At 35.5% G+C, this 27,023-nt stretch overlaps 3 protein-coding genes and 1 pseudogene across 4 annotated transcripts; 1 reads left to right on the top strand and 3 right to left on the bottom strand.

The window, feature by feature from the left end:
- Positions 1-509: 509 nt before the first annotated feature.
- On the top strand, positions 510-5,489 carry LOC114749199 (calcium permeable stress-gated cation channel 1-like; annotated as a pseudogene).
- A 2,196-nt stretch (positions 5,490-7,685) lies between these two features.
- On the bottom strand, positions 7,686-9,513 carry LOC114749197 (uncharacterized). Its single transcript, XM_028937688.1, has 3 exons — positions 9,193-9,513; positions 8,666-8,689; positions 7,686-8,014 (listed from the first exon to the last, which is right to left on the bottom strand). The coding sequence occupies exons 1-3, from the start codon at positions 9,389-9,391 to the stop codon at positions 7,686-7,688; spliced, it is 552 nt and encodes a 183-aa protein (XP_028793521.1). The 5' UTR covers positions 9,392-9,513.
- A 747-nt stretch (positions 9,514-10,260) lies between these two features.
- LOC114749196 (pentatricopeptide repeat-containing protein At4g04370-like) lies at positions 10,261-14,451 on the bottom strand. Of its 2 annotated transcripts, none has more exons than XM_028937687.1 (2): positions 14,245-14,451; positions 10,261-12,889 (listed from the first exon to the last, which is right to left on the bottom strand). In XM_028937687.1, the coding sequence occupies exon 2, from the start codon at positions 12,727-12,729 to the stop codon at positions 10,483-10,485; it is 2,247 nt and encodes a 748-aa protein (XP_028793520.1). In that variant the 5' UTR covers positions 12,730-12,889; positions 14,245-14,451; the 3' UTR covers positions 10,261-10,482. The 2 variants fall into 2 exon arrangements, with proteins under 2 accessions (XP_028793520.1, XP_028793519.1); XM_028937686.1 differs by having other exon boundaries at positions 14,190-14,451.
- A 5,507-nt stretch (positions 14,452-19,958) lies between these two features.
- On the bottom strand, positions 19,959-20,929 carry LOC114749198 (photosystem I reaction center subunit III, chloroplastic-like). The gene has a single exon (XM_028937689.1). It carries the CDS (start codon positions 20,848-20,850, stop codon positions 20,176-20,178), a length of 675 nt encoding a protein of 224 aa, XP_028793522.1. The 5' UTR covers positions 20,851-20,929; the 3' UTR covers positions 19,959-20,175.
- Positions 20,930-27,023: the final 6,094 nt, after the last annotated feature.

Below are 27,023 nucleotides of genomic sequence, written 5' to 3' on the forward strand. Positions count from 1 at the left end.
AACCATCGAATATCTGTGAGTTTATCTGGTTTTTTGTTCTTTTGTTTTATTTATTTTCCTACTTTAATAATGTTGTCTGTAAGAGTGTTTCGTGTGTCCTACGTTTATCACTTGATGACAAGTTAGCAGTCGAATCATCGTCTTCCTCCTTCTGGTTTTTGAAGAGAATATATACTTAACTATACCCCTTAACTTCATTGAACTTTTCATCTCCTAATCTGGATTTATTTCCCCTGCCGACTTGTGTTCGACAAGCAGAAAGTACGATCCTTTTTTTATCCTTCCTCTATCATCCACTTTTTCTTTTCATTTGCTTCCTTCTCATGATCTTTTTCTTGTCTGCTGATCTGTCATGATTCTTTCTCTTAAAAAAGTAATACACTTCATTCAAGTTCTTAGCACATGAAATTTGGGGTCTTCGATTGTGAATAGGCTCAGTTTGTTATTGACTTTTTGTTGGCTTGCAGGAAGCTGAGAGAGGTTGACTCCATTTGGTAGAGAAGAGAAAAATGGCGACACTGGGAGAATATTGGGCTTGCAGCTGGAATAAATATTCTGAGCGCATTTTTGTTCTTTGTGTTATTTGCTATCTTGAGAGTTCAACCTTTGAATGACAGAGTCTACTTCCCAAAATGGTATATCAGAGGTTTAAGATCAGATCCTGCAATTGGAGGAGTATTTGTTCGCAAGTTTTGTCAATTTAGACTGGAGATCCTATGCAAGTTTCCTCAATTGGATGCCACAGGCTCTTAAAATGCCTGAACCTGAACTCATTGATCATGCTGGTTTTGGACTCTGCTGTTTACTTGCGCATTTATTTGATCGGGTAAGAATCAATGCAATGAGTGACATAATGAATATGTAATTCTTGTTTGTTGCAAAAAAATAAGGATTCTTTGTGGAATTCTACGTAGGAAAACGTATTTGTACTATTTAGCTGATATTGTTGTTCTTGTGCAGGCTTAAAATATTCGTTCCCATAGCTTTTCTAGCATGGGCAGTTCTGGTACCTGTAAATTGGACAAGTAATGGCTTAGAGTCAGCCGATGTAACAAATGTAACTCAAGCGATATTGATAAACTCTCAATTTCAAACGTTGAAGACAGATCAAAAGGTCTAATAAACCCAAGTGCTTGCTATTCAATTTCACTTCTTGATGTTATTCATTAAATTCTTCACTCTTATCCTAATTTGCTAGTGAGTTTAGTTAGTGAGTTTTTGTTCTGTATCTCAGGTTTGGGGACATATAGTGATGGCTTATGGCTTTACCTTTTGGACATGCTATGTTTTTTGTACAAGGAGTATGGGAAAGTTGCCTCCATGAGGTTGCAGTTTCTCGCTGCAGAAAACGTCGCCCCGATCAGTTTACAGTAAGTTTGATTCAAATCAAATCATCGTTTCCATCATCCATACACAGAAATATCTCAAAAGGGGGCTCTCTAATCTCTCTTCATGTTCATAATAGATAGTCATATGAGATTATCCATCATGTTGATTTATCTTCTCATAAAAGGTATTCTTCCCAGGTGCTTGTTAGAAATATACCACCAGATCCTGATGAATCTGTGAGCGAGCTTGTGGAACACTTTTTTCTGGTCAATCATCCTAATCACTATCTCACTCACCAGTTGTTTCTGCTTTATTATGAATTCATTTTCATATAATGAAATGGAAACAAAATTAGACATCAATAGTCCAATGCAGAAGCAATTATCTTTGAGGGAGCCAAATGATAAGGAATGTTTTGGATGACCAAAACGAAACTTTACTCTTACGTGGGGAAAAAACAAATTGATTTACTCTTTGGTATTTTATTTTCCATGAGAATGTTGAGGGAAGGTGGATGAGTCAAAGCACTTTCATTGAAACATTTCTGCAGGTTGTTTATGAATGCAAACAAACTTGCCAAGATGGTGAAGAAGAAGAAGAAGTTGCAGAATTGGCTAGTCTATTATCAAAATAAACTTGAAAGAACTTCTATAAGACCCACTATGAAGGTATTTTCATTTGATCTAAATGTCTTCAAACTTGGATTTAAGGCTACTACTAGGTGCTAATTCAGAAACCTCCCTTTTTCCTTCTCCCTCTCACATGTTTTGACTAGACTGGTTGTCTTGGTCTTTGCGGAAATAAAGTGGATGCCATTGAATATCACACCACTAAAATTGATGAACTCCTGAAAAAATTACTGTAAGTACCTTGTTTTCTCTATCCACTTATTTGGAAGTTTTATTCACTCTGTCCCTGTGAACAACGCATGAAAGAACTGAAAACTATTCGTACATGCAAATAAAATATTGATTTTAGAGAGTTTTATGTTATAGTAGAGAGTTTGGTACTTGACATAGTTTTGAGAAATTTTTGTTTTTCCATTCTTACATCAGCAGGATTATCCTTCCTTGGTTTGTTTGTATTGTTTACTTAGGAACAGACATTGATAAATCTGAAAAGATTCTTCAACACATTGTCTTTTGGGGTTCTATATATCATTATTATGAACAATGAACCAGAAATCAATGTACCACATTCATTAGCCATTAAATAAAACACTGCATTGAGAAAACATTAGTCATAATTAAATCATGAAAATATGAAACTTCACTACCAGATCAACAATATAACTTGTTTTTCTGATAATGGTCAGAGCGATTGAAATAGATTACTTGTTGCAGATAGCAATAGAGAGGGACAAAGTTACAAATGACCCGAAATCCATCACGCCAGCTTCATTTGTTTTCTTTCAAACTAGATGGGGTGCTGCTGTTTTGCACAAACACAACAAACCAGAACCCAACAATGTGGCTCACTGAGTGGGCCCCGGAGCCACGAGATGTGTATTGGCCAAACTTGGCAATCCCTTATGTTTCCCTCAGAGTCAGGAGGCTCATCATAGCTGTTGCATTCTTCTTTCTCTCACTTTCTTCTTTATGATTCCCATTGCAATTGTTCAATCCATTGCAAGTATTGAAGGCATCCAGAAATCAGCACGTTTGGCTGTTACCACTTGTAGAATGTAAGTGTCTTCTCTTTTGTTGTGCTACAGAGCTTAGAAGTTAGCTCTGGCTTGACCTTGGTGCAGTCTGTTTTCATCTCTGAAGCTCAAGCCTGGCTAGGCCCTGACCAGGGTCAAGTTGGACAATCCAAATCTTTTGAAATTGAAGTTTCTGAAGTTTCTGAAGTTATACTCCACATTTACCTTTCTTTATACATACAGCGCAAAATTTATCTATAACTGGAAGTACTGGTTACTTTCTCCAGAAAACTTTTAGAACTCTCACTTCATAGGATCCGAATTTAAGGTCAGATTAGTATAATTGGTGACTCTTAACCCAAGTTTGGTCCTGTTTAAAAGAAGACTTACTTTTTGACTGATTTTTCGGGCTAATTAAACCGACTAAAGACTGATTCAACAATTTGTTTTTATTGAATCAACCAGCATAATCTAGTTATCATACCTACCTTAGTGTACTTCATTGTGCAGACCCTTCATCAAGTCATTCATCCAAGGCTTCTTGCCTGGTATCATATTGAAGCTTTTTCTGCTCTTTGTGCCAACAATATTGTTAATAATGGCAAAGCTCGAAGGCTTTGTGTCTCTATCATCTCTTGAGAGATAGAGCAGCTTCCAGATACTATATATTTTAACTTAGTTAATGTATTTTTTGTGAGCATACTCACTGGAGCAGCATTTCAGCAATTGAAAGCTTTTATGCACCAACCAGCCAATACGTAAGTCATTTTAGACTTCATTCAGTACTGTTTAATCTACTCACATTTTGCTTTGAATCATAATCAAATTCTATATCAGATTCATGTTTTCTGTGCAATTAAGTTTACAGTTTATCCTATTTAGTAAAATTTAAACACGTAATCAGTATAATTACATAAACAAATTTTATGTATATGTGCTCAAAATTTGTTTTACTTGATGTTCTAAAGTAGATTATATTTTTCCTCTCCTAAAAGTCCCATAACTAATTTTTATTAGGAAATTGCTTGAGTTTTATAATCCTGCACACATTTCCCTCTAGTTTCAATATACTACTCTCTGACCACCCTTATTTAATGAACTTTTGTTATGCTTGTTGGCAGATACCCTGAGACAATTGGAGATGCAATTCCAATAAAAGCAACGTTCTTCATTTCCTACATAATGGTTGATGGATGGGCTGGTATAGCGCAGAGATCCTGATGCTGAAGCCACTGATATTTTATCACTTGAAGAACTTCTTTCTGGTGAAGACTGAGAAGGACAGGGAAGAGGCCATGGATCCAGGGAGCATCGGCTTCCATGCCCGAGAACCTCGTATTCAACTCTACTTTCTGCTTGGTCTGGTCTATGCTGCTGTCACACCTGTTGTTCTCCTTTCATCATAGTTTTCTTTGCACTGGCCTATGTTGTGTTCCGTCATCAGGTAAAAACCGGAAATGATCCTGATCTTATTATTATTTCTATTGAAGTTTGATATTTTGTTCATTTTAAACCGAAACATCTTGTGCTGTTAAGAGTATGATTTCTTTATACCTTGAATAATAATAACCTGTAAAGGGGTTACTGTTGTGAATTTTCTGGGATTGTGTAGCTTTTAACTACTGCAGAAAAGCATAGTTGCTTCTGCATAGTAAGTTCAATGTGCATAATTCTAACAATTATATATCATTCTGCAAATCTTCTCTCTCTCTCTCTCTCTCTCTCTCTCTCTCTCTCTCTCTCTCGCGTGTGTTTATGTATAACCTGGAGATTGATTCTTATTGCAGATCATTAACGTTTATAATCAAGAGTACGAGAGTGGTGCAGCATTCTGGCCTTATGTCCATTTACGTGTCATAGTTGCATTGATAGTCTCACATACAGTTCTGATGGGACTATTAAGCACCAAGAAAGCTGCTACATCAACCCCATTTCTCATTGCTCTCCCAATACTAACTATTTCGTTCCATTATTACTGCAAAGGCCGTTTTGAATCTGCCTTTGTCAAATATCCCTTGCAGGTATGTCAATTTATCATTTGTTGCGTTTTATCTTACATGACCTCAACTATAATCTTAAAAAGTGTCTTTATTCAAACGTCTGACACAAACATGTCTGTTCTTTTTAATGTTTGCTTTTAAAAATATGACACAGGAGGCAACAATGAAAGATACACTAGAGAAAGCAACAGAACCAAACATGAATTTGGAAGGTTACCTCAAGCATGCCTATGAGAATCCAGTTTTCAAGGCCAGCATGGAAGATGATGATGAAGAAATAAGTGCTGAAAAGTGGGAAACTGACTGTGTTCCTGTGCCCACAAAACGCCAATCCCGAAGGAATACTCCAGTGCCAAGCAAAACTGGATCCGGAAACATTCCAGATCTTCCATCACCTTGAAATCAGTGGCATAGATAAAGGATGATCATTTCATTGTATAAATACTAACTTCTTCATCATCATCATCATCATCATCATCATCATCATCATCATTCCTCATATAAGGACGGCTTCCGCAGATATATGAACTCAACAATGTACAGGTGCTTCCAGCATATATAAAAGCAGAATTTGGCTTTTTTATTAATTTGATATTGTAAAGTTTTCAGTATTAGTGTAAGGGTATGATGTCGTTTTGTTTCACTCGGGTACTATATTCCCCTTTTTTGGGTAATATATCAGACTGTGATTGGTAGCACGGTTTCTGCTTTTTAAAGAAATACTTTTTATTATTTGTATCAACCTCACTGGGGAATTATATTATGTAATATCTGAATGTTGTAAATTACACAAAATGATTGTACATAGGACTTACCTTAACCTAATTTCCACTAAAGACCAAACAAGCATGAATATTCCTATGATTCGAATACACATCAATTCGCAGGCCCAGCTGTTATCCGCTAAATTCAAATGGATTTGAGGTTGAATCATATCATTTTTATCTCTGTTCTTTCACGAAGTAAAGAGTTGTTACTTTCTGGCTTTCTTTGAGATTCAAGATTTTCAGTGAAAAGCAGTTCCCAATGTATTGGCATGGCAAGCAAAGAGTTGTTTATTAAAATGGACGGACACAATCGGCTTAATGCAGTTTGGGACAAACTTGAGACAATCTGCATTAATTTACCCTCTTGTTAAGCTTCAAAATTTAAAGCTTCATGACCATGTTGGCCCTCTGCTGCAATAGACAGAAATGGGCAAATTGCTTTCTCTTTGGCTCCAACATGCAACGGAGATTACCTTCACCGTTCACACGCTGATATGTAACAGCATTTTTGGCAGTGTTAGCTTTATATCACATATCTTTACATAATGTGGATTATGAATCCACATGCAAAATTTATAAGGCAATAGTACAGGTCTTGGCACTACACTAATACTAAGAATTTTTCCCAAGGAAATAGTTAGACTGCCTTATTATGAATCAGCGAGAATAAATTCAAATAAATATAATGTACTACTTTCGATCCTTAATATAAAATCCAGTTGAGTAATTTCAAGAGATTAAAAAGTTACCAAATTATTTAGTTATAGTATATGTTACATAATCTCTCTAAAATACATGTGTGTATCATTAGATAATATATCAATTTATATTTAAGACAAATTAGTTTGGAGAAAAATAATAAACATAAATATTTTAAAGTAACTTTATTAATCTTTCCAAATTAATCAATCGGGTCTTATATTAAAAACCGAAGGTAGCATTAAATTATTTTACAATGAATCAATAAGAACTAAAGTGTTCTTATAAAAAAAAAATAGTAGATAAAGTTCTTGTCATGGCATTATCCACTCCAAAATTCCTTTGATGAATTTCTTTCATTTTCTTGCATTATGTGATCAGGCAGTGAATATTATTTTAGAATATATCACATATTGGATGAACTTTTTTATGAAACTTATCTCTGCTATGTTTATACACCTATTCATAATTTGTTTAATCTACAAATACTCAATCAGTCTTCTTGAAAATTTTATGGATACTAAGTGAGGTTAGGAATCCTGCCTTAGAAATTAGTTATTGAGGTGGAAAAATCAGAGCATCACATGAATCCTCAATGTGCAGTCCCCGTCATTTTGCCTCCCTATGAGAATTGACGTTCAACTACTACTCTCCATGACACTTCATTTGGCTTCCTCATTAATTAGAACCTTCCATCAACTATAACAGTTTGCAAATAACTCATATCTGAACTACCAACCACTCGCCATAATACCAATTGATAGACCAGGTGGAACAGGCAACTCTTCCGCAAAAGATAATTATTGAGGTAGGAAAACCAATCCACTTAGATGCCCTCAAATCATTATTACAATTTACCGTGGGATTTAAACATTGTCTGCCACATTAATCTCTATCAGAATCTCTCTTGTACTTCCCTGTCAAGTAAACAACTATTCCCACAGTGACAAAATAAGTGATTTTACAATACAGTACTCATAAATTTAGTAATTCAGGCTTAGAGTGAATGATTGGGAAATGGGGAAAAGGAAAACAAAAGAATCGGCAGATTGAAAATAGACAGCAGTATGCAGAAGAGATCATTTAAATAGAAGTAAAACCAAAAGCAATTAATTTCTCCTGTATTTATATTTCTAGTGAGAAATAGCAAGAAATTAACAAATGAATCAATGAATAAAAGAATAAATGAACAACTGACATGCATGTCAGATGATGCCGACTTTAAACATAGGAATGAACAATCGATGCTCAGACATAAGCACGACGGAACCTCACTCTGGACTCTACCCATCCTCTTTGCCTAGCCCTGAGCTCCCACAGAGCAGTTATTCTCATCTGATCATCCAGTGTTCCTTCAGCTCTTTCCCTAGCTTCCTCACATGTATCCATCCCTGAATTGCACTTGTCAGCCTCCTTTTGATACTGTGATGCTAATTTCTTAGCCTCTAAGAGTGCCATATCATCATGCCGATGTTTTTCACAAGCTTTTGCTTCCTTCAACTTCATTTCTTCTGACAGCAGGTCTATGAAACTCTTCTGCATGTCTTCACTCATCATTGGGTTTTCCTTCATGCAATCTACACTGCGTATATCGACACATAATTACTTTTTAACCCCTCGGGGGGTGGGGAACTGCCCATGGATGAAGGGCCAAAGAAATTGACCAATTGGGTAACACCATCATTGGCATCTTTCAATGACAGATCCACATAAGTATAAAATACATCATCTTTGATGTTCAACCATGTCAAATAATGGGAATTGGGTTGTTTTTAAAGTATTCATTTGAATCCACACTAAAAAATTAATTCTATGACAATGTTTCCAAGTTAAATACTGCTGTTTTTTTAACCCCAAGAAAATACTGTAGTTGGGTATTTTGATGTCAGTCCCACCTGAGAACTTGGTGTTAACTAATAAGAGAAACACAATCACATAAATCATGTATTTAGGATTACTTCAACTGAATCAACTATTATGAGTGCCGATTGCTAAACATGACAAATAATTAACAATCGGAAACCCTGCCATGATAAAGTACAATTTTGCAATAACCACACCCTTCAACATGGAAGAATAAGATTAATCATCTGAGGATTCTTCAACTTGTGTCAGATCAGACGTCCACAGCAGATACTAACGTTGGAGTATGTATTATTATCTCTTCATGTCACTATGGGCTCACGCTGATGCTAACTCCACAAAAAGTACAAGGAAGAAAAACTAACCTGTAATGGAATTGTTGCTCAAACCTGAAGTTGAAAAACAGGCAGACACCGTGTTAAGCTGACACTTCACATACGTAAGCAAAAGGTAAGAAATAAATAAGCAAGCAATTGGTAATAAATTCGTACGAGAATCATTATCTACAAACACAGCACCGAGTTCATATTCTCCATTGTGGTCAATGAGTTGTGAAATTGACTAATTGATTGCACTTATTTCTGGAGATTAATCACACTTCTCATGATGTTTCACGAAGTACAGTAAATAACCCATGTCTTATATGACATCTACCAATTCCACATTTCAGAGGGCAATTCCATGTCACTACAGTTTTGTTGCTGAGCGTAGACAAATATGTTCTACGACCGTTGATTTGAGGAGATGGCGTTTTCGTTTTACAAGGTTTTTCACAAGCACAGGGATTTTTCCCTGACCATGTTACAAGCCAAAGTAACCATAGTAGATCTCTCGATTAACTCAATAAATGGTTCTGAATTCAAAGAAGCCGCTTCAGGAAACGGAGAGGTACCTTCAGGGAGAGAAATAAGGGGTTGAAAAGAACAATCACAGGGGCAAAGCGGACAAGACGAAGAGGCGACGTGACGAACAGTGGCGTTCAAGCCCTCGCTAAGTTGCCAATACATTGGTCGTCCCGCTATGTAAACAATGAGACACAAAGCCAGAATCCACATCACCAATCTCAACCTTCTTTGCTGCATCGTGTTCATCTCTCACTCTTGCAGCCCAAAAGCGGTAGGGAAAAAAGACACGATCTTCAATCTTGATTCTTCACTTACAATGCGTTGTGGCTTGCTCCAAGCTTCAAACTGTCCGTGCAACCTGCATGGCTTCGTGTGACTATTCGGTGGCCCGTCATGTTGATCGTGGGGCTAGCAGCTACTCCTCCGGTCCTAAGTATACGTGTATAAGGGTCTATTTAGGACAGGAGGAGTACTGAAACGGCATCGTATAAAGTGCGAAATTACCTTCTTTTTTTCTTTTCCTTTTTGCCATGTAAGTAGTGGTTTTTTTTTTTGGGGGGGGGGCATATGTAGTTTTTTTTTTTTGACCGGAGGGGGCATATGTAGTTTAACCCTTCACTAATTGTTCATTTGGCTGAAGAAATTATTTGATCATTGTCATGGATTAATCGCTAAAATAATAAGTAAAACTTTTTGTTTATAAAAATTAGACAAAAACATATATTCACTGGTACCATTTCAGTCATTGACTCATTAAAAAAAAAATATGAGCAGCACTGGATCGTACAAGTCCGTATGTTCAGTCAAGGTGTAAATTTATTTTGAAATTTTTTTTAATATTACCCCAAAAATTTAAAATCACAACAATTTTACTCCTCATTTTTAAAATATTAAGCATAATTGTTACTATTTTAACAGTTGGAAAATTCAGCTTTTTTGCCATATGCAAATAAGCGACACTTCTTTTTTTTTTTTTTTTTGTGGAAAAAGGAACACTTCCTTCTTTGTAAAGGAGTGCTTTATTAGTACAACTCAATCATACACTTGAATTATTTTTGTAACATTAATGAATTGGTTGTGCTTTTACACAATCGTGCAAATTCCTAACTTCTCTCCATACGTCCCCTACCTGATGACTAGGTATGCGTCCAACACCCGAATTTTCTCTACATATCAACTCAACAACACTAAACCCTTCTAGCCAACGATCCCTCATCCACCCTCAACTTCAGTATCTAAAAGACTAAAAGTTGCTAAGGAAAGCTCGTTGCTTGCCATGGAAGGAAGCAAAGCAAATACAAAATTGAATAAGTTAACTCGGTTGTATAATATAAAACTCATGAACATTGGCTGATCTCAAAGTCGATTCCCATTTCTTCCTTTTTCCCTGATTCCTTTCTCAATATATGCAGTGTTGAGACAATTTCTTGAAATTGTGGGTGAGAGTTGTGACCGGTGAAAAATATTGTGATGGTCCCATGTATGTCAATGAAACTCCAGCCAGGAATTTTTCTCAAGCCAAGAGATCTCATATGGGTCCATGCCTCTCCTACACCTTCCCAGTTGTTTGTTGAAGCATAACCATGTGCTAGCTGCACATAATTTCCCGCATTCATGGGCCTTAACATGAGAACATCTTTAGAAATCATCTCAACAAGTTTATTGTTTCCAGTTACCCGACAAGCATCGAGGAGTATTCCTAAAACATCAAGCACAGGCTCAGGGAATGTCTTCTTGTACAAGTCATATGCCTCTTCTACTCGCCCAGCTCGACTAAGGAGATCGACCACACAAGCGTGGTGTTCTAGATTAGGTGTGATCCCAAAGTCTTCTGTCATTGATTGGTATATGTTCAAACCCTGGTCAATAAGTCCATTATGGCTACAAGATGATAAAACTGAGAGGAAAATGACATTGTTTGGTTTCATGCCACTTCTCAGGAATTCAGAGTATAGAGTCAGTGCCGTCTCTCCTTTGCCGTGATAACCATATCCTGCAATTATGGCACCCCATGAGACTAAATCCTGACACGGCATCTTGTTGAAACAATTTTGTGCAGCATCCAAGTGGCCACACTTGGAGTACATGTCTACCAAAGCCGTGTCAACCAAAATACATGAACTTAAGCTATTTCTTATAATGAAACTATGCATCCATTTACCAAAATGAAGTGCTCCTATGGAAGCACATCCTTGAAGAAGAGAGACAATAGTTATTGAATCTGGTATTTGACAATGAGTCCTCATTTCATTGAAAAGAAGCAAAGCCTTACATATATGGCCGTTTTGAGTGCATCCAGCAATTATAGCATTCCAGGAAACCAAATCCCTTTTGCTCATATTATCAAACACAATAAAACTCTGATTCAATTTACCACACTTGGCATACATGGTCACAAGGGAGTTCTGAGCAGTGATATCTAAAGTCAATTCTTGCCTTAATACATAACTATGAATTGAGATTCCCAAATCAAAAGATCCCGATTGTGCACAAGCAGTAATGACACTTGCAATAGTAGCAGTGGATGGCTTGACCTGGAATTTTAACATTTGGCGGAAGATGGCCAGTGCCTTATCAGCAGACTCATTCTGCACAAGGCCAGAGATCATTGCTGTCCACAAAACTACATCCTTGTCAGAGCTCCTTTCAAAAATTCGAAACGCATTATCAATGTTCTTACCTTTAAAGTACATAACAATCAAGGCTGTTTCTACATGTGCATCAAGGTCAAATCCAGCTCTTAGAATCTGGCAATGCACAGACCTACCCAGTTTCAACTCACCCATTGATGCAGCCACAGACAACACCGACCCAAAAGTCTGCTGATCAGGCTTCATACCCACTGCCCACATTGTCTTTAGAAGTTGTAATACTTCACATAGATTTCCTATCTGAGCATAAATTGACATCAAGGAATTCCATGAAACAAGGTCCTTTTCACCCATATACTCAAATATTTTCCTAGAGTCTTCAATGCTTCCACATTTTCCATATACACTTAGAAAAGAATTTGACAGTGTTATATCGGACATAAATCCATAAAATATTGCACAACCATGCCAACACCGCAAATGGGCAAGGACTGAAACTCCAGACAGAATGGTCAAAAGAGTAACCGAACTGGGTTGAATTCCCTGTTGACGCATGTCATTAAACAAGGCGTAAGCCATTTCAAGATTACCCTCCCAAGAATAGCATCCAATAACACTGGTCCAAGGAACGACATTCCTCTCAGGCATAAAGTCAAAAACTTTGCGAGCAGTATTTGTGCATCCAAATTTCACATAGAAATTAACCAACGACGAAGCAATATAGGCATCAAAAGACAAACCTTTAACGGCAATGCATTGATGCAGGGAACGCCCAAGGGAGAAAAGGTTCAGAAAGGTGCAAGCTTTGAGCAGACTTGGGAAGGTGTACGCATCTGAAGGGACATGGTTCCTAAGCATAGAGGCATATGTGAGAAGAACTTCACTGTGAGCACCTTGGGATGAAAGGCGGTTGATAGTGGCATTGAAAGACTTGGTGACGGATGAAGCTGATGACTCCAGAAACCTCGACAATGGAGGTTTGAGCTTGTTCATGTCATATTACTCGTCATCATATACTCTAGTTATACAGGCGGGTAACAGCAACTGTAAACCAAAAAATGCGGTATATTTGCTATAATCCTCAATAGAGAACCAAAAATATTTTTCCCTTCAATTTTCAGACTCCCAAATCCTTCGTTAGAGTAGTGTGAATCTAAAAAGGAACCAGGATAAATAAAATATTTCAGATGGTGCAATGATTAATAAGGATAATATTAAAATACATGTGAATCTATTGAGAACAACATATTGAAATAAAATAAATTTTTTTCCATAAATTAATTGGGACGCTATTCACTCACTGCTGTACGCCCAAATGTATAACTCACTCCCACTAGGCCACACTCGTAAAAACTCTCACTCTTTAATCCCCTACTACCCAAAACAACAACTCTGTCATTCCCTGTTCCCAAACTTCTTAAAAACTATAAAGTTACGTTGATAGAATCTTTCATTCGATCTTCTTAATAATAACCAACCACTAACCATAATTACTGACATTCAAGAATAAACCAAACTTCCTTAAATCAATTAAGGACCATCTCAAATAACTCAATGAAAACATTCAATAACCCAATTTCACGACAAAACAACAAATTATATAAGGAAGATCTTGGGTTCCACCTTCCTCACATGGGATATGACATAAAATTTTATTAATAATAAAAACCATAATTAATTAACATTGTCAACAAGAATCCAACAAAACATAAGAGAATGCCTCAAATTACTCAACAAACATAACCAAAACCCATTACACAATGTGATTTAGGGAATTAAGAAGATCTTAGCTTCAAATTTGCACATACAAAATGTCATATTGAGTTTGATCAACGAATCACCACAACTGATTAGCAATTTCAACAAGAATACACTGAAGCCTAGAAAATATCACCTTCTTCCTTTTATACAAGCATCAAGATTTCTTTTATTAACCCAAACTTCACCACCATGATATACATACATACATATACACAAAAACAATACTTGTTCATCTTTCAATAATCTTAATCTAACCAAATTCTTCTTCTACACATTTACACAAACACCTTATGTGCATCAAGATCACATTCACAAAACATACATCAACATAGTCTTTAAAATTATCTCAATCCAATTTTTCACAAATTTCCTCATGAAATATAACAAGCAGTATCAATTCCACCTCATACTTCTTCTGAAAATTGAACAAAAATACTGTAAACTACCTATTCAAATAACCCTTCTCATCAAAAGCTTCACTTAAGAAAAATTCCCAAATCCCACAGTTACTTCGGATGCCCATCTACAAGGAAGAAAATAATTTCAATTTTATACTCATTACACCATAACAAACAAAAAGAACAAAGGTTAACACTCGTGCCCACACACACAAAGAGCATCGTACAAAGAAGAACTAGGAATAAATTCAATCCACCATACATAACAGCAAGGGGAGAAATTTTCAAGCATACCTATACTCCAAAAGGTCTCTCTAGAGGAAGAAGAAAAAGAGGCAAAGCTCCACACCTACAAACGTACATCACGACGGCAAGCAAAACAGGGGAAGGAGAAGGGAAGTTCACTGTCCATGATACCCACAGCAACTGGAAATGGAACCTCAAGGAACATACATGCCGGGGGTTGAAAAGGACTAGACGGAGGGGGCGGCAACGCACAACATACGGTAGCGTTTGTGCCATTAAGCCACCAGCTCACACTAGGCAAGGTTCCATAGCAAACGGTAACATACAAAAAAGTAATCAACTATCCCATTTGTCTCTCACAAACTCTCTCACTTAATTTATTATACATACACACATTTTTTTCAGGATCATCACAAATATATCATGCCGGTCAAAAAAAAATCACAAATATATCATATTTTATTTCTAGGCCTTTACAAAAGTTGCCTTGCAGAGGGTAAAGGATACTACCTTGTAAAAGCAAAAATCTGCACAACAAGGAGAAGAGTTTTCCAAACAAGTTTATGAATTTCGTCTCCAAATATATCCACATCCACAGTAATGAAATATAAACCCCAAGCCCAGCAGAACCACATTCAGCCAATTAAAATCATCACCGCAGCATGTTCACCAAAAATAAATCATCTCCGCGGCCGATTTACGTCAAATTCCGGGGGAAAAAAAAGGAAAAATGATATTGAGGTCCCATGTAACACAAAATACTACAAAAAAGTCTCAGGAAATTTGGTAATGATTCTCAAGTTTCCCTTGAGTGTAATTTGGTAGATTGTAAAAAGATGTCTTTACTCTTGGTGAGATGCACCCACAGTCCCACACTAACTGAAAGTTGTCCTGTTTTTCAGTCTGAAAATCGACACTCCATACGCAGGAAGCAAGAGGAAAAAAAACTCAAACTTTTCTGCTTCTTCCTCCATTCCCATCTGAAAATCTCATCCACTCCATTAATGTCAATTATTGGCAAAAATCGCTTGTGTTTTTAGTTTGGTGTGTGTTTAATCATTCAAGTTGGTGTTTTATTATAGGTGGGTAGGGTGATTATGGGATTTCTGTTTTTGGGTATATTGTGGGTGGATTGAAAATGGGCTTGTTCTGTCTGGGCATGGTTCAGGGAGAATTGATGAAAAAGATGAAAGTTGGTGTGGTTAGAAACCCTTACTGCGAAATAGGAAAATATGTTGTCAATATAGGTCGTGACAGTTGTCAATATAGCTCCTTGACTTGTCAATAGTAACATCATTGTACAGATTTACATTAACTGATTTTTAAAATTTTTTACACAAAAGCCATGATCTTCTGTACCCTTGACTTATTGGTAAAGGTCAAAAAAAGAGGAAGAAGAGGCAATAAAAAAGGGTGAGTAGTTACATGAGGCAAAAGAAAAAAAAATGGGGAAAAAAAGCCACTTTGATCCTAGACAAATGATCACAAAAGAATTTTTTCGTAAATAGAAGTGACATAAATTTTTTTTGTAGATGTCACAACACACACAAATAATTAGTTTGATACTGGATACATGCATTTTATAACCCATTAAAAAAAACACATATAGTTGCATGTATCCAGTATCAAACTAATTATTTGTGTGTGTTGTGACATCTACAAAAAAAAATTATGTCACTTCTATTTACGAAAAAATACTTTTGCCATCATTTGTCTAGGATCAAAGTGGCTTTCCCCCCCCCCCTTTTTTTTTTCTTTTGCCTCATGTAACTACTCACCCTTCTTTGTTGCCTCTTCTTCCTCTTTTTGTGACCTCTACCAATAAGTCAAGGGTACAGAAGATCATGGCTTTTGTGTAAAAAATTTTAAAAATCAGTTAATGTAAATCTGTACAATGATGTTACTATTGACAAGTCAAGGAGCTATATTGACAACTGTCACGACCTATATTGACAACATATTTTCCTATTTCGCAGTAAGGGTTTCTAACCACACTAAACTTCATCTTTCTCATCAATTCCCCCTGAACCATGCTCAGACAGAGCAAGCCCACTTTCAATCCACCCACAATATACCCAGAAACAGAACACCTATAATCTCCCTATCCACCTATAATAAAACCCCAACTTGAATGACCAAACACACATTAAACCAAAAATACAAGTGATTTTTGCCAATGATTGACATTAATGGAGTGGATGAGATTTTCAAATGGGAATGGGAGAAGAAGCAGAATGAAGTTTGGGTTTTTTCCCTCTTGCTTCCTGCGTATGGAGTGTCGATTTTCAAACTAAAAAATAGGACAACTTTCAGTTAGTGTGAGTGCATCTCACCAGGGGCAGAGGCGTCTTTTTACAATTCACCAAATTGCTCTCAAGTCTCTTTGGGACTTCAGAATCATTACCAAATTTCCTGGAACCTTTTTGTAGTATTTTGTGTGTTGCATGGGACCTTAGTGTTATTTTTCCAAAAAAAAAAAAATCATATCCACATCCACAAGTGATAGTGATCGCTAGCAGTGATAGTTAGTAGATAGTAGGTAATAAGAGAAGGAAATTTCTCAAAACACGTAAAAATTGTTTTGGTTTTTTAGTTTTTACAAACATATTACTGTTTTTTGTTTTTTTAAAATAATCAACTAACAACAAATTACTAAACAAGAAACCCTACATACCCTTGATATTTTCGGCCAAAGAAAGTGTTGGATAATAAAAAATGGCACTCTTCGTCTTTGAACCTCTTCCAAAGTTGTCGTAGATTTTAGAAGCTTAATTATTAGAAATTGGACTACCTTTAGCGATATGAACTCTGAGTTCTTTCAGAAGCAAGGAAGGGATTGGTTGGCCTGGAACTTGACCTACAGGGGTATGAAATGGGCTACTTCTTTTGGTGTAGCTTGCTGGCTTTTATGACAATGGAGGAATAAGAGGTTATTTGAAGTAGAGTTTTGTGTTTCTAAAGAACCAAGTAGAGTGGTGAATGGATTTGTTAAAGAAATATTGAAAGCCAATACGGAGTATGGTGGTTTGGAGAGAGTTTGGCTTATGAAAAATGTCAAATGGCAACAACCTAAGAAGGGATGGATCCCCCCAAACATAAGTATCCTCTTACTAGAGGCAATCCTATTCGAAGTACTATTGGGCACTAAATATGAATACCTCTCTCGGCGAGGATTCGAACTTTGATTCATCACTTTGTGAGGAATTAGTTCCTTTCACTAAATCCAGTCTCTATTGGTCGAGGGGTGGATTAAATTGAATGTGAATAGAGCGTGTAAGGGACAATTGGGCTTTGCTGGACTAGGGGGTGGAGAAAGGGTTTTGTAAGGAAGCTGGGTATTTATTCTGCCATCAAAGCTGAAATTTGAGGGATTGTAACCGCTTTACAGCCTGCCAAAGAAATAAAGGTTAGGCACCTTCGAGTTGAGCGTGACCCGGTGGCTGTAGTTAATCTGCTGAGGAAGTTATCGGATGTGGAAGAGGGTTTTTCGAGTCTATTGGAAACTGTAAAATTTGTTTTATATTCTTTTGTTCATGTTAGAGTTGTTCATGTGTATAGAAAAGGAAATTGTAGGGCTGATAGTTTAACTAATCTTAGTTTAGACTTGGATAAGGTGGTGAAGTTTTTTGATAAAACACACCTGAGCAAGTGAAACCACATTTATACAATGATTTTCTAGGAATTAGCTTCCCTCGTGTTGTTTTGCTACAATAAATTGGGCTTTTAAACTCGTATCATTCACCGAAAAAAAATACTGATCACTACTGCTAGAATTTACTATTATTCTTCACCTTAATGTTTTGATTTGAATATTTCGACCTTTTTCAGCTAGCTGCTCCAATAGCAACGCCACCTGTCAGTGCTACATTTTGACCTATTATTAATATTTTCGTATGCATATGTGTGTTTAATTATATTAAATAAATAAAAAAAGAAAATTTCGATAAGGTCTCACAAAGGACAAAATACTGCAAAAAGGTTCTTAAAAATTTGATACTCGTTCTGAAGTCCCAAAGGGACTTGGCTATAATAACAAAAAAGTTGAAAAAACCTTGTTACTCCTAGTAACTTAGACCCAAAAAAAAGCACTAAAAAGAGAGTTGTTAATATAGGCTGTGATATTTGTCAATATTACTACTTCACTTGTCAATTTATCTGTTATTGTAAGTTTGAAAAAACGTGATTTCAAATTATATGATGAAACGTAATATTAATATATCTTATGAACTAATACTTTTTGATGATAATGTGATATAATATCATTATTAAAAGTCAATTATCACTCATGAAATGGTGAAGAGTTAATCAACGACAAGTGATTTCATAATTTCATATGAGTAATAATTGACTTTAATTTCATATGAGTAATAATTGACTTTAATAATGATATTATATCACATTATCATTAAAAAGTATTAGTCCATAGGATATATGTCACATCTCAATTTTTAGGCCTAGAAACCCTGGAAGTAGCCTCAAGAAGGTAGGCTACTAAGGGTGTGTTTGGATGAAACCAAGCCGTGGTTTGGAAAAGTGATTCTGGAGAATAGATTCTGTGGAGAATAGATTCTGAGAAAAAGTAATTCTGAGAAGTGAGAGTGTTTGGATAGTTATTACCAGAAGTGCTTTTTACATGTGGAAATTACCAAAAAGGGTATAAGTTAATATGATAATTATATAAAGGATAGATTTTATGATTTATTTTGATTTGAAGAAATAAAATTGTTAATGAAATAATTTTTACTAACATAATTAATAATATATAAGATAATATAATTAATACATAATTAATATGTGTACATATATTTATAAAACATAATATTAAATATGTTTATAGAAAAATGATTTTTTTTATAACAGAAAAATATTAATTTTGTTTAAAGATTGTAAACGTGAAATCCCATAACATTTTTTCACAACTACTTTTTGTAATAACATACTACATGTATAATAACCTCTGATATTTAATACAATTAATTAATTAATTGTCACCACACATATATATTCATAAAATATAAGAGTGAAAAATATTTTTAGAGAAGATGAATTATTTTGTTGCAAACAGAAAGTCATGTATTTTTCATGAAGATTATAAACATAAAATGGGATGATATTGTTTAATAAAATAGAATAAACACGTCTTAAAATAATTTATTAATTATTCAAGTAAGTAATAATTAGCTTGAGAATATAAGGCATGATATGAAGGCTAGAACTTAGAAGTAAAACTTACAGTGGGATTGTGGGCTTTTATGGGATTTTAGTGTTGTTTATCAAGTAATGTTATGATCTGCAAGATCGAAGCAGCAAGCATTTGCCTTATGTTCAACTCTTGTTAAATTCTGCTGCTTCCTTGTAATGGTTATTGCCGTCATCTTTTGATTTTTCTCGTCTTCCCCCCCCTATCCGCCTTCGTGGTTGGTGTGCCCTTGTTACCAGTGTATTCTAGTTAATCAAAGGCAAAAATATGCCATTTTGAGGTGGATGAGACAAATGCTTGGGATTATCGTGTATCAGCCTCCGTGAACCTTATGAAAACGCTTCATTCTTGGACACCGATTGTTTTCACAAAATACAGATGCATCCTTCACGATAAATGAACAACAATTCCTTCTCAAACTTTGTACAATACTCAGTCCTCACATCTAGTTCACATTAAAATAAGATACAAGAATCGCGCATGTATGCGTAAGGACAAGAATAAGAAAAGTTCATAGTGCGCACACATGTGGGTTTTACATACAAGTTTTGATTGGTAGGCAGTATATTCTTTAAATTTCTTGAAGCAATGTAATGATGCCATGGGGCCTCCCTTTCTTTTAAGGCAATAAACCATGCATGATTTAAGATCAGCTTCAGTTTCGCTCTAATTCACAGGCATTCCAAGAGAATATACAAATCAAATGAAGCACGGAGATGTGACAGACACCATCAATCTAATTTTTCATAGTAATTTCCACAGAAAATTTAAAAGGAAAAAAAAGAAAAAGGAGAGAAAAATCAGATTACACGCAGCTTCATTAAATTATTACGCCTACACGTCCTTGGCGACAAGCTCACCGTTCAAGAACTCTCTGTAGGCAGCGACGGGCCAACTGAATCCTCTGAACACCAACCTGGTAGCGAGAGGCATGTCGATGATGATCTCCTTCTGGGTCGGTTTCTTGTCATCCCGGATTGCAATCAGGTAGCTCCGACCAACCCACCCGATCCAACCCGCGATGTACAGGAACAAAATCCCGGGCGTAATGAACTCGCCCCAGTGCCTCTGGTCTCCGTTCACGATCAGGTGGGGCAGCCCGTCCGAGCCGCACAGAAGACCCTGCTTCCCGTAGTTGTCAAACCTCCGCTTGGTCTTCTCGATTGTCGCCTTGATCGCCAGAGCCGGTGCGCTGTCCGGCGCGTAATTCTTCAGCGACGACTGAAGCTTCTTTATCTGCTGCTTCTCACTCTTGGCGAACTGCTTGGATTCCTTGCAGGGGGTGAGGCCGGAGATGTCGGCGACAGCGGGGAGCAGGGCGGAGAGGAGGATGGAGGAGAGGGCGAGCGCGGCGGAGAATGCCTGAAGTGGCGATGCATCGGAGGTTTTCTCAGAAGATGCAGAGCAGACGATTATAAAGGGTCTGGGTTTGAGGGAGGGTTGGGAGTTGCCCAACTTGGGCTTGAAGGAGTTGAATTTCGAGAGGTTGGTGGGGATTGTGAGAGACATGTTTCTGTTCTGAGAGGGAAGGAAAATGGGAGAGAGATTTGAAGAGAAGAGGGAGAGAAAGAGGCAGTGGATGGAGAGACGAGAGAAGAGTTCAATGTTCGAGCTGAGTAGCAAGCTAATAATACGAAGATGAAGAGGAGGAGTGTCGGCCAGCGAAGAGAAGAGAAGGATCTCTGGGGTGTTTTTGGAATGACCATTAGCCGTCCCCGATTTTTTTCCACAAGCGAATATTATCAGCTTCTGGTGAAACCATGGTTTCAGCGGGTGAAACCATGGTTTCATCTGAAACCAAGGTTTCTATTTTTTATGAGGCTGTTTGGGTAGCATTTTCCCCAAACCATGGTTTGGGGTGCTACCCAAACAGACCCTAAGTCTCTTTTAAGCAGAAGTCTCAAAGATGAGAAAGAAAGTCAAAACAGTTTCAGGGACTAAATTGTCAAATAAAAGTTTTTAGGAGCTCAAGTATAATCAAAGCTAAAGGCTCCAGTAAAATCTCAAGGGCCCAGAAAGGGAAAAGAGAGTAGAAACAGACCAAGGGTTAAGTTAGAAATCTTAAAAGAGATTGTTGTATGAAATTAAGTCCAAGCAGGGATTAAACTGTAAATTCAGAAAGTTACAACCAATAGAGATAAAAATAGAAAGTATACAGAAAATTCTAAGAAAATCTCAGAAAATGAAAAATAATATTCTAAGATTCTTTTGTAAAGAGAAATGATGAAAATACCTTTGAGGCAGTTTAAATGAAATTTATAAAGTTATGACAAGTAAAAAGTATACTATTTGAGGTAATTATTTAAAATAGCAAGAGACCTAAAAAATGCACGCAAAAATGAAGTTAAATGATTGAAAGATTATACTAATTTATAAAATTAGTCTTGCAACCGAAAGGCCAGTGGAATGACTTTAATAAGTTAAAGAGCTGATTATGCCGATAAAAGGGTATTTTAGTAAATGACTTTTATGCAAGGCTTAAAGGAAGTGTTATGGCCTGAGAAAATTCATAGATTTTCTGTAAGGGTGGAAGGAATTTTTGGGGTAGATAGAATAATTTTCAAAGCTCCAAAAAGTCAGAAAGAAATCCCAAAAAACAAGAGCCAAGTAAATTAAGAAAAATACCTAAGGATAAAACAAAAGTCATGATGGCTTATTAATGCATCATGTAAGGCAATCATGACACATGTGAAGGCATTAAATAGGAGAGAAGGGGTAGTGGAATGAGATAAAACTGATGTGACAAATATATCAGTATTCTAGGAGACAAGAATTGAGAAACGGGACAGGAAAAGTGCACTAATAAAGTATAAAGCTACACTTGCTTTTTACTTGGCCTATATTACGCCATCTGTCAAGCTACGAATGGAGAGGATTTTGACTTCTAAAATTCATTTCTTTTTTATTTAAATAAAGGGAAGAGAAAATGCAAAAAGAAATCCTAGCTTGACATATCATCATCGTAATTTCCTTGAACTTGAATGTCAATTAGTTAATATTTGACTTATAAACAGCCATCAAGCCCCCTTCATTTTCGACCAAATTGAAGAACTCTAGGGGAAACTCTTGCCATGTGGATTCTTGAAGAACAACCGAGAGAAAGTTACCTCTTTTGATCAACCAAGCTTGGATCTGAGGTTATTAGGTTGTTCTATGTTGTTCCTTGCCTTGATTCCTTGGTTTATACGGTTGAAAAGTTTGGTTTCCCTTAGGATTTGGTACTGGCCGAAATGTATAATGTTAGGAGGTGGAAGTTTTGATGTTATATTTAGTTAAAATACTTTGATTCAAGGTTGTTTCAAGTGGTTTTAAGTTGTTATTGAAAAGATTTCATGGTTGGTTTACTAGAGGTATGGTTCGGTCAAGATGAGAACTATAACCTAGGATGTGATTTTGATGATTCTAAGGCTTGTAATGGGTTTAAAATGAAAAATGGTGTAGGATAAACCTAAAGAACAAGCATTAGAAGCATTGGAATTAAAGTTGGAATTTTTGGATTTCATGACCTCCTTTTCATCCAACACCAGTTCTTGGGAAAGGAGTTGGATTTTCATTAATCTAAGTGGATATTTGGATTCCCAGGGTAAAATTATGGAGGATTAGCTTAAGAGAATAATTTTTACAAAGCTAGAACATTAATCCAAAATTAAGAGAAAATGGTTAAGTTCAAGAAGGTTAGTCTTGAATTTTATTTAATCTCTTAGTCCTAATAGATTGTATGATCAATGTGACTATATTTAGGACCTTGGAATATCCAAGAGAATGTTTGGTGATATTGACCGAATACCCACATGGTTGGAAAGTCAAGGGAGTCAAAGGAAAAATAAGAGAAAAGTTTGAGGTGCAAGGTAGTGAACTTACCCTTTATATTCTTGATGCGGTATACTTATGTGTTGTGTTGTTTTGTTGATATTTGTGATTGTTGCTGGAAATACTGTTTTTAATATGTTTCCATGGCCATGCATTTGTATACTAAGCATAAAGCATGGTAGCATGTCACTAGTTAACTTAAGTTTATGGAAAACTACATACCATACACTAGCATCCATCTTGTGCATGTATGTGGTAAAGTTTGCTATTGAGATTCCTCCGAATCTCACCCCTCCCTAACCAACCATTTAAGTCAATCAATGATGGGTAATAATGGCATGAGAAGCAAGGAGAAGAAAGTGGAGGATTTGATGTTAATGAATGAGATTAATCTTCAATGTACAATTCTCCTATGTTGTAAATTGTGTTTATGGATGCCATCAATGCAATGTATGTGTTTGGAATGTTTATGACATGAATGAAAGCGTATGAGCATGAATGGAAAAAATCAAACCCAAGTTATGTCTACCGAAGAAATAAAAAGAATTAAAGTAAAGAGTGGTTAAGGGATGAAACGTAGGTTCTAAAGTAGTTAGTTTCAAACTTCAGTTTGACCAATGAAATGAATGAGTTAAGCTACAAAATTTGGCAAACTTATAGTACACATCCCAAGCTTTAAAATGAGAGGTAGATCACCTCAATTGGATGTGTACACAAGGAGTTATGAATTTCCAAAGTTGAGGCACAGAATCTGAAAGTTCCAGATTTTACCAAATGAACAATAATATTTATTGATTATACTATACGAATTGGCCAAAGATAAGTCTAATTGGATATTTTTTTCTTAAAGAACATTGAAAGAGCTTTCTGTAGAATTTTGGAACACCTCCATACGATTTTTCTAGAATTGGTTATGATTTTTTAAAATTGGACCTGAAATCCGAAAAACGCATAGTGAACAGTAAAAATCAGAAAATCAGGGTTTTTATAAAATTTTTAAGCTCAGAACCATCCAAAGTGGTTCAAAATGGCTCTAAATAGATTCTAAAGTATGATATAAGTAAGGTGTGACAATATGTCAATATCACTTGTCATCATATTGAAATCACATTTTTCCAAACTTAATATTAGCAGATAAATTAACAAGTGAAGTAACAATATTGAGAATAACTATCGCAATCTACACTGACAACTATCACGGCCTATATTAGCAACTTTTATTTTTCAGCATTTTTTTTGGCTAAGTTACTAGGGGTAACAAAGTCTTTTAAACTTTTTCATTGCAGTCAAGTCTCTTTGGGACTTCAAAGCAATTATCAGATTTTCAGAGACCGTTTTGTAGTATTTTGTTTTCGGTGGGACCTCAATGCAATTTTTCCAAAAAAATATCAATGGCAAGTTATTAAAGACATAACTCTTGTTCAGCATACACTTAGACTAATTTTGCCAAATGTATATAAATAAAATCAAATTCAATCACATTACAACTTATATACAAATACAAGAAGCTAATTATTAGCATATTTTTTATTTGTATGCATGTTGATAATAAATCAATTTTGTTTTATCATTTTATTTTTTTAAAAAACATTTGTTATCATCATTCCTATAAGTTCTTGTTAATAAATTATGAGCATAAAAACTAATTTGTACCATTATTGTTCTCAAATAGTCTCTTTTGACAGTGCCTTTGGAAAGCCTCGATAAGGAATATCTATACTTAATAAAAAAAAAAAGGATATTTTTTTCAATCAAATCAAAATGATTGGCCCCCTTAAGTTTGTAAGCTAGTTCTGCCTCTATGTGAGGAAACTGCATATAGATCAAAGAATGAAAGCCCTAGACTTGATACATCTGAAAATTTCCAATGAAAAAGCAATGAGAAGGAGAACTACAAGAATGGCCAAAGACACCAAATTTAATTTGCCACCACTTTCACTTTGATAATTAATGCCTTCCAATATGTTATTTGCTATGATTATTGCAACTATGGCATACCCCATAATCTTATGGCATATCCTCCACCACTTGATGTATCCCTCTTTCTTTGTTCTCACAAAAATGGAAAGCATCTGTTTCATAGTATTAATAATTTATTAGAACAATCTCAATATAATAAACTAAATAGGCAAACCAATCATGGAAATATGCATGATAATGGTAGAGTTTTTTTTAATATAAGATTTTTTTTACTAAAGAAATGTTTCTTAAAAATAAAATAGTATGGGGAAAAGAATCAAAAGAAGGGCCTGCTGTTTTTAGACTCCAACACTGCAAACAAAGTCATTATAACATTTGTTGAATTTGATAGGGATAGCTCTTCTAATAACTTTTTCTTTAGTTATAAAGTTTGAATTCTCGACCTTATTGAAAGAGAAAGAGCAAATAATTCTTCTATCAATTAAGCATATTCATAATGATGATCAGACCAAATATTTGAATCTGTCAACATATACATTGCGAGCCAAAAGAAATCTACTAAACCAAAATATGACAGAATATCAGAAAATAGGATGGAGAGGTCACTAACTTGAAGGCTTAGGAAAGTGAAGACAATGATAGTGAGAATACGTTGAGTTTTGGAAGAATAATGTTTAGAGGAAGTTCCAAGCAACATGCCAACACACCACCCCACAGTGCCCACAAGGTATCCCACAGTCTGAAGCAGTGTGTGAACATTGTACCATTCATCGCACTGCATTGGGTATCTTCTGCAGTATCTTGCAACTATCACCCCACTCACTATCAGAGTTCCCCAACCTATGAAGCTCAGAATCCATTGAACCTGCAATTAACAACCTTAATTATAACCTTATCGATATAGTACCTCCAGCTCTTAATATAAAGCTAACTGGAAATAGAATTTGGTCCTAAATATATGACTTCAATTCATTTTGTCCCTCTAAATTTGTAATTCATTTTTTAAAATATTCCCATTGATTACACATGTCAAGGGATTTTCATCTAAGGAAAGTCATAATTAAAAGGGTAATTTAGAAAAACCAACTCATATTTGTTACAAATAGTTAACATAACTAATTTTCTAATCTATTCAAATTAGTAAGTACTAGAGGTAGTACTACATCTTCAGTCATTAATATAAGAACTGGATAACTAATTTAAGAAGATTAAAAAAATTAGTTAAATTGGTTGATTATAACAAATGTGTGTTGACTTCCTTAAACTACTCTTTTTGATCATGTGCATTGGAATTATCTCTTGGTGAAAACCCCTTACAATCAAGAGGGATACTTTAGAGAAAACATTACAAATTTGAGAGACAAAGTGGATTGAAGTTTTATATTTATGATCAAATTTAATCTCCTAATAACTAGCTACTACCTTTGATCCTTCATATAAGAGCTAGTTTGACATTTAATTTGATCCTAAATATAAGACCTTAATCCACTTTGTCTCTTATATTTATCCATTTTTTTCTAGGGTAATCCTTGTAGTAGTTGCACATATTAAAGATTTCATCAAATTATAGTTCTAAGCTAATGCACATGATTAGCGAGGATATTTTATGAAAGATAACACGTATTTATTATAAATAACTAACTTAACTAATTTTTTTAATATACTTATATTAATCAACTAGTTTTTATATTAAAAACAGGAAGTAGTATTAAATTAATACCAGAGGTAGTATAATCTTTACTAGATGAGCAGTTTATGAATCAACATATCAAATTTTAGGATCTAATGCAATGAACTTTACAGATTAGGCAGAAACATTGCCTAGACATAACAAATTTAGGGAACTATTATGCCCTCCATTTCACAAGAGAGTTCATTAGGTGAGGGCACTTTTTATGTGAAACTTTTCCTGAACTTTATTACAAGTTAGTGTTATGAGTTTATTCAATTAA

This window comes from Neltuma alba, unplaced genomic scaffold (assembly GCF_004799145.2).
Source record: "Neltuma alba isolate B1F8T4 unplaced genomic scaffold, ASM479914v2 tig00005978_pilon, whole genome shotgun sequence".
Lineage (NCBI taxonomy): Eukaryota > Viridiplantae > Streptophyta > Magnoliopsida > Fabales > Fabaceae > Neltuma > Neltuma alba.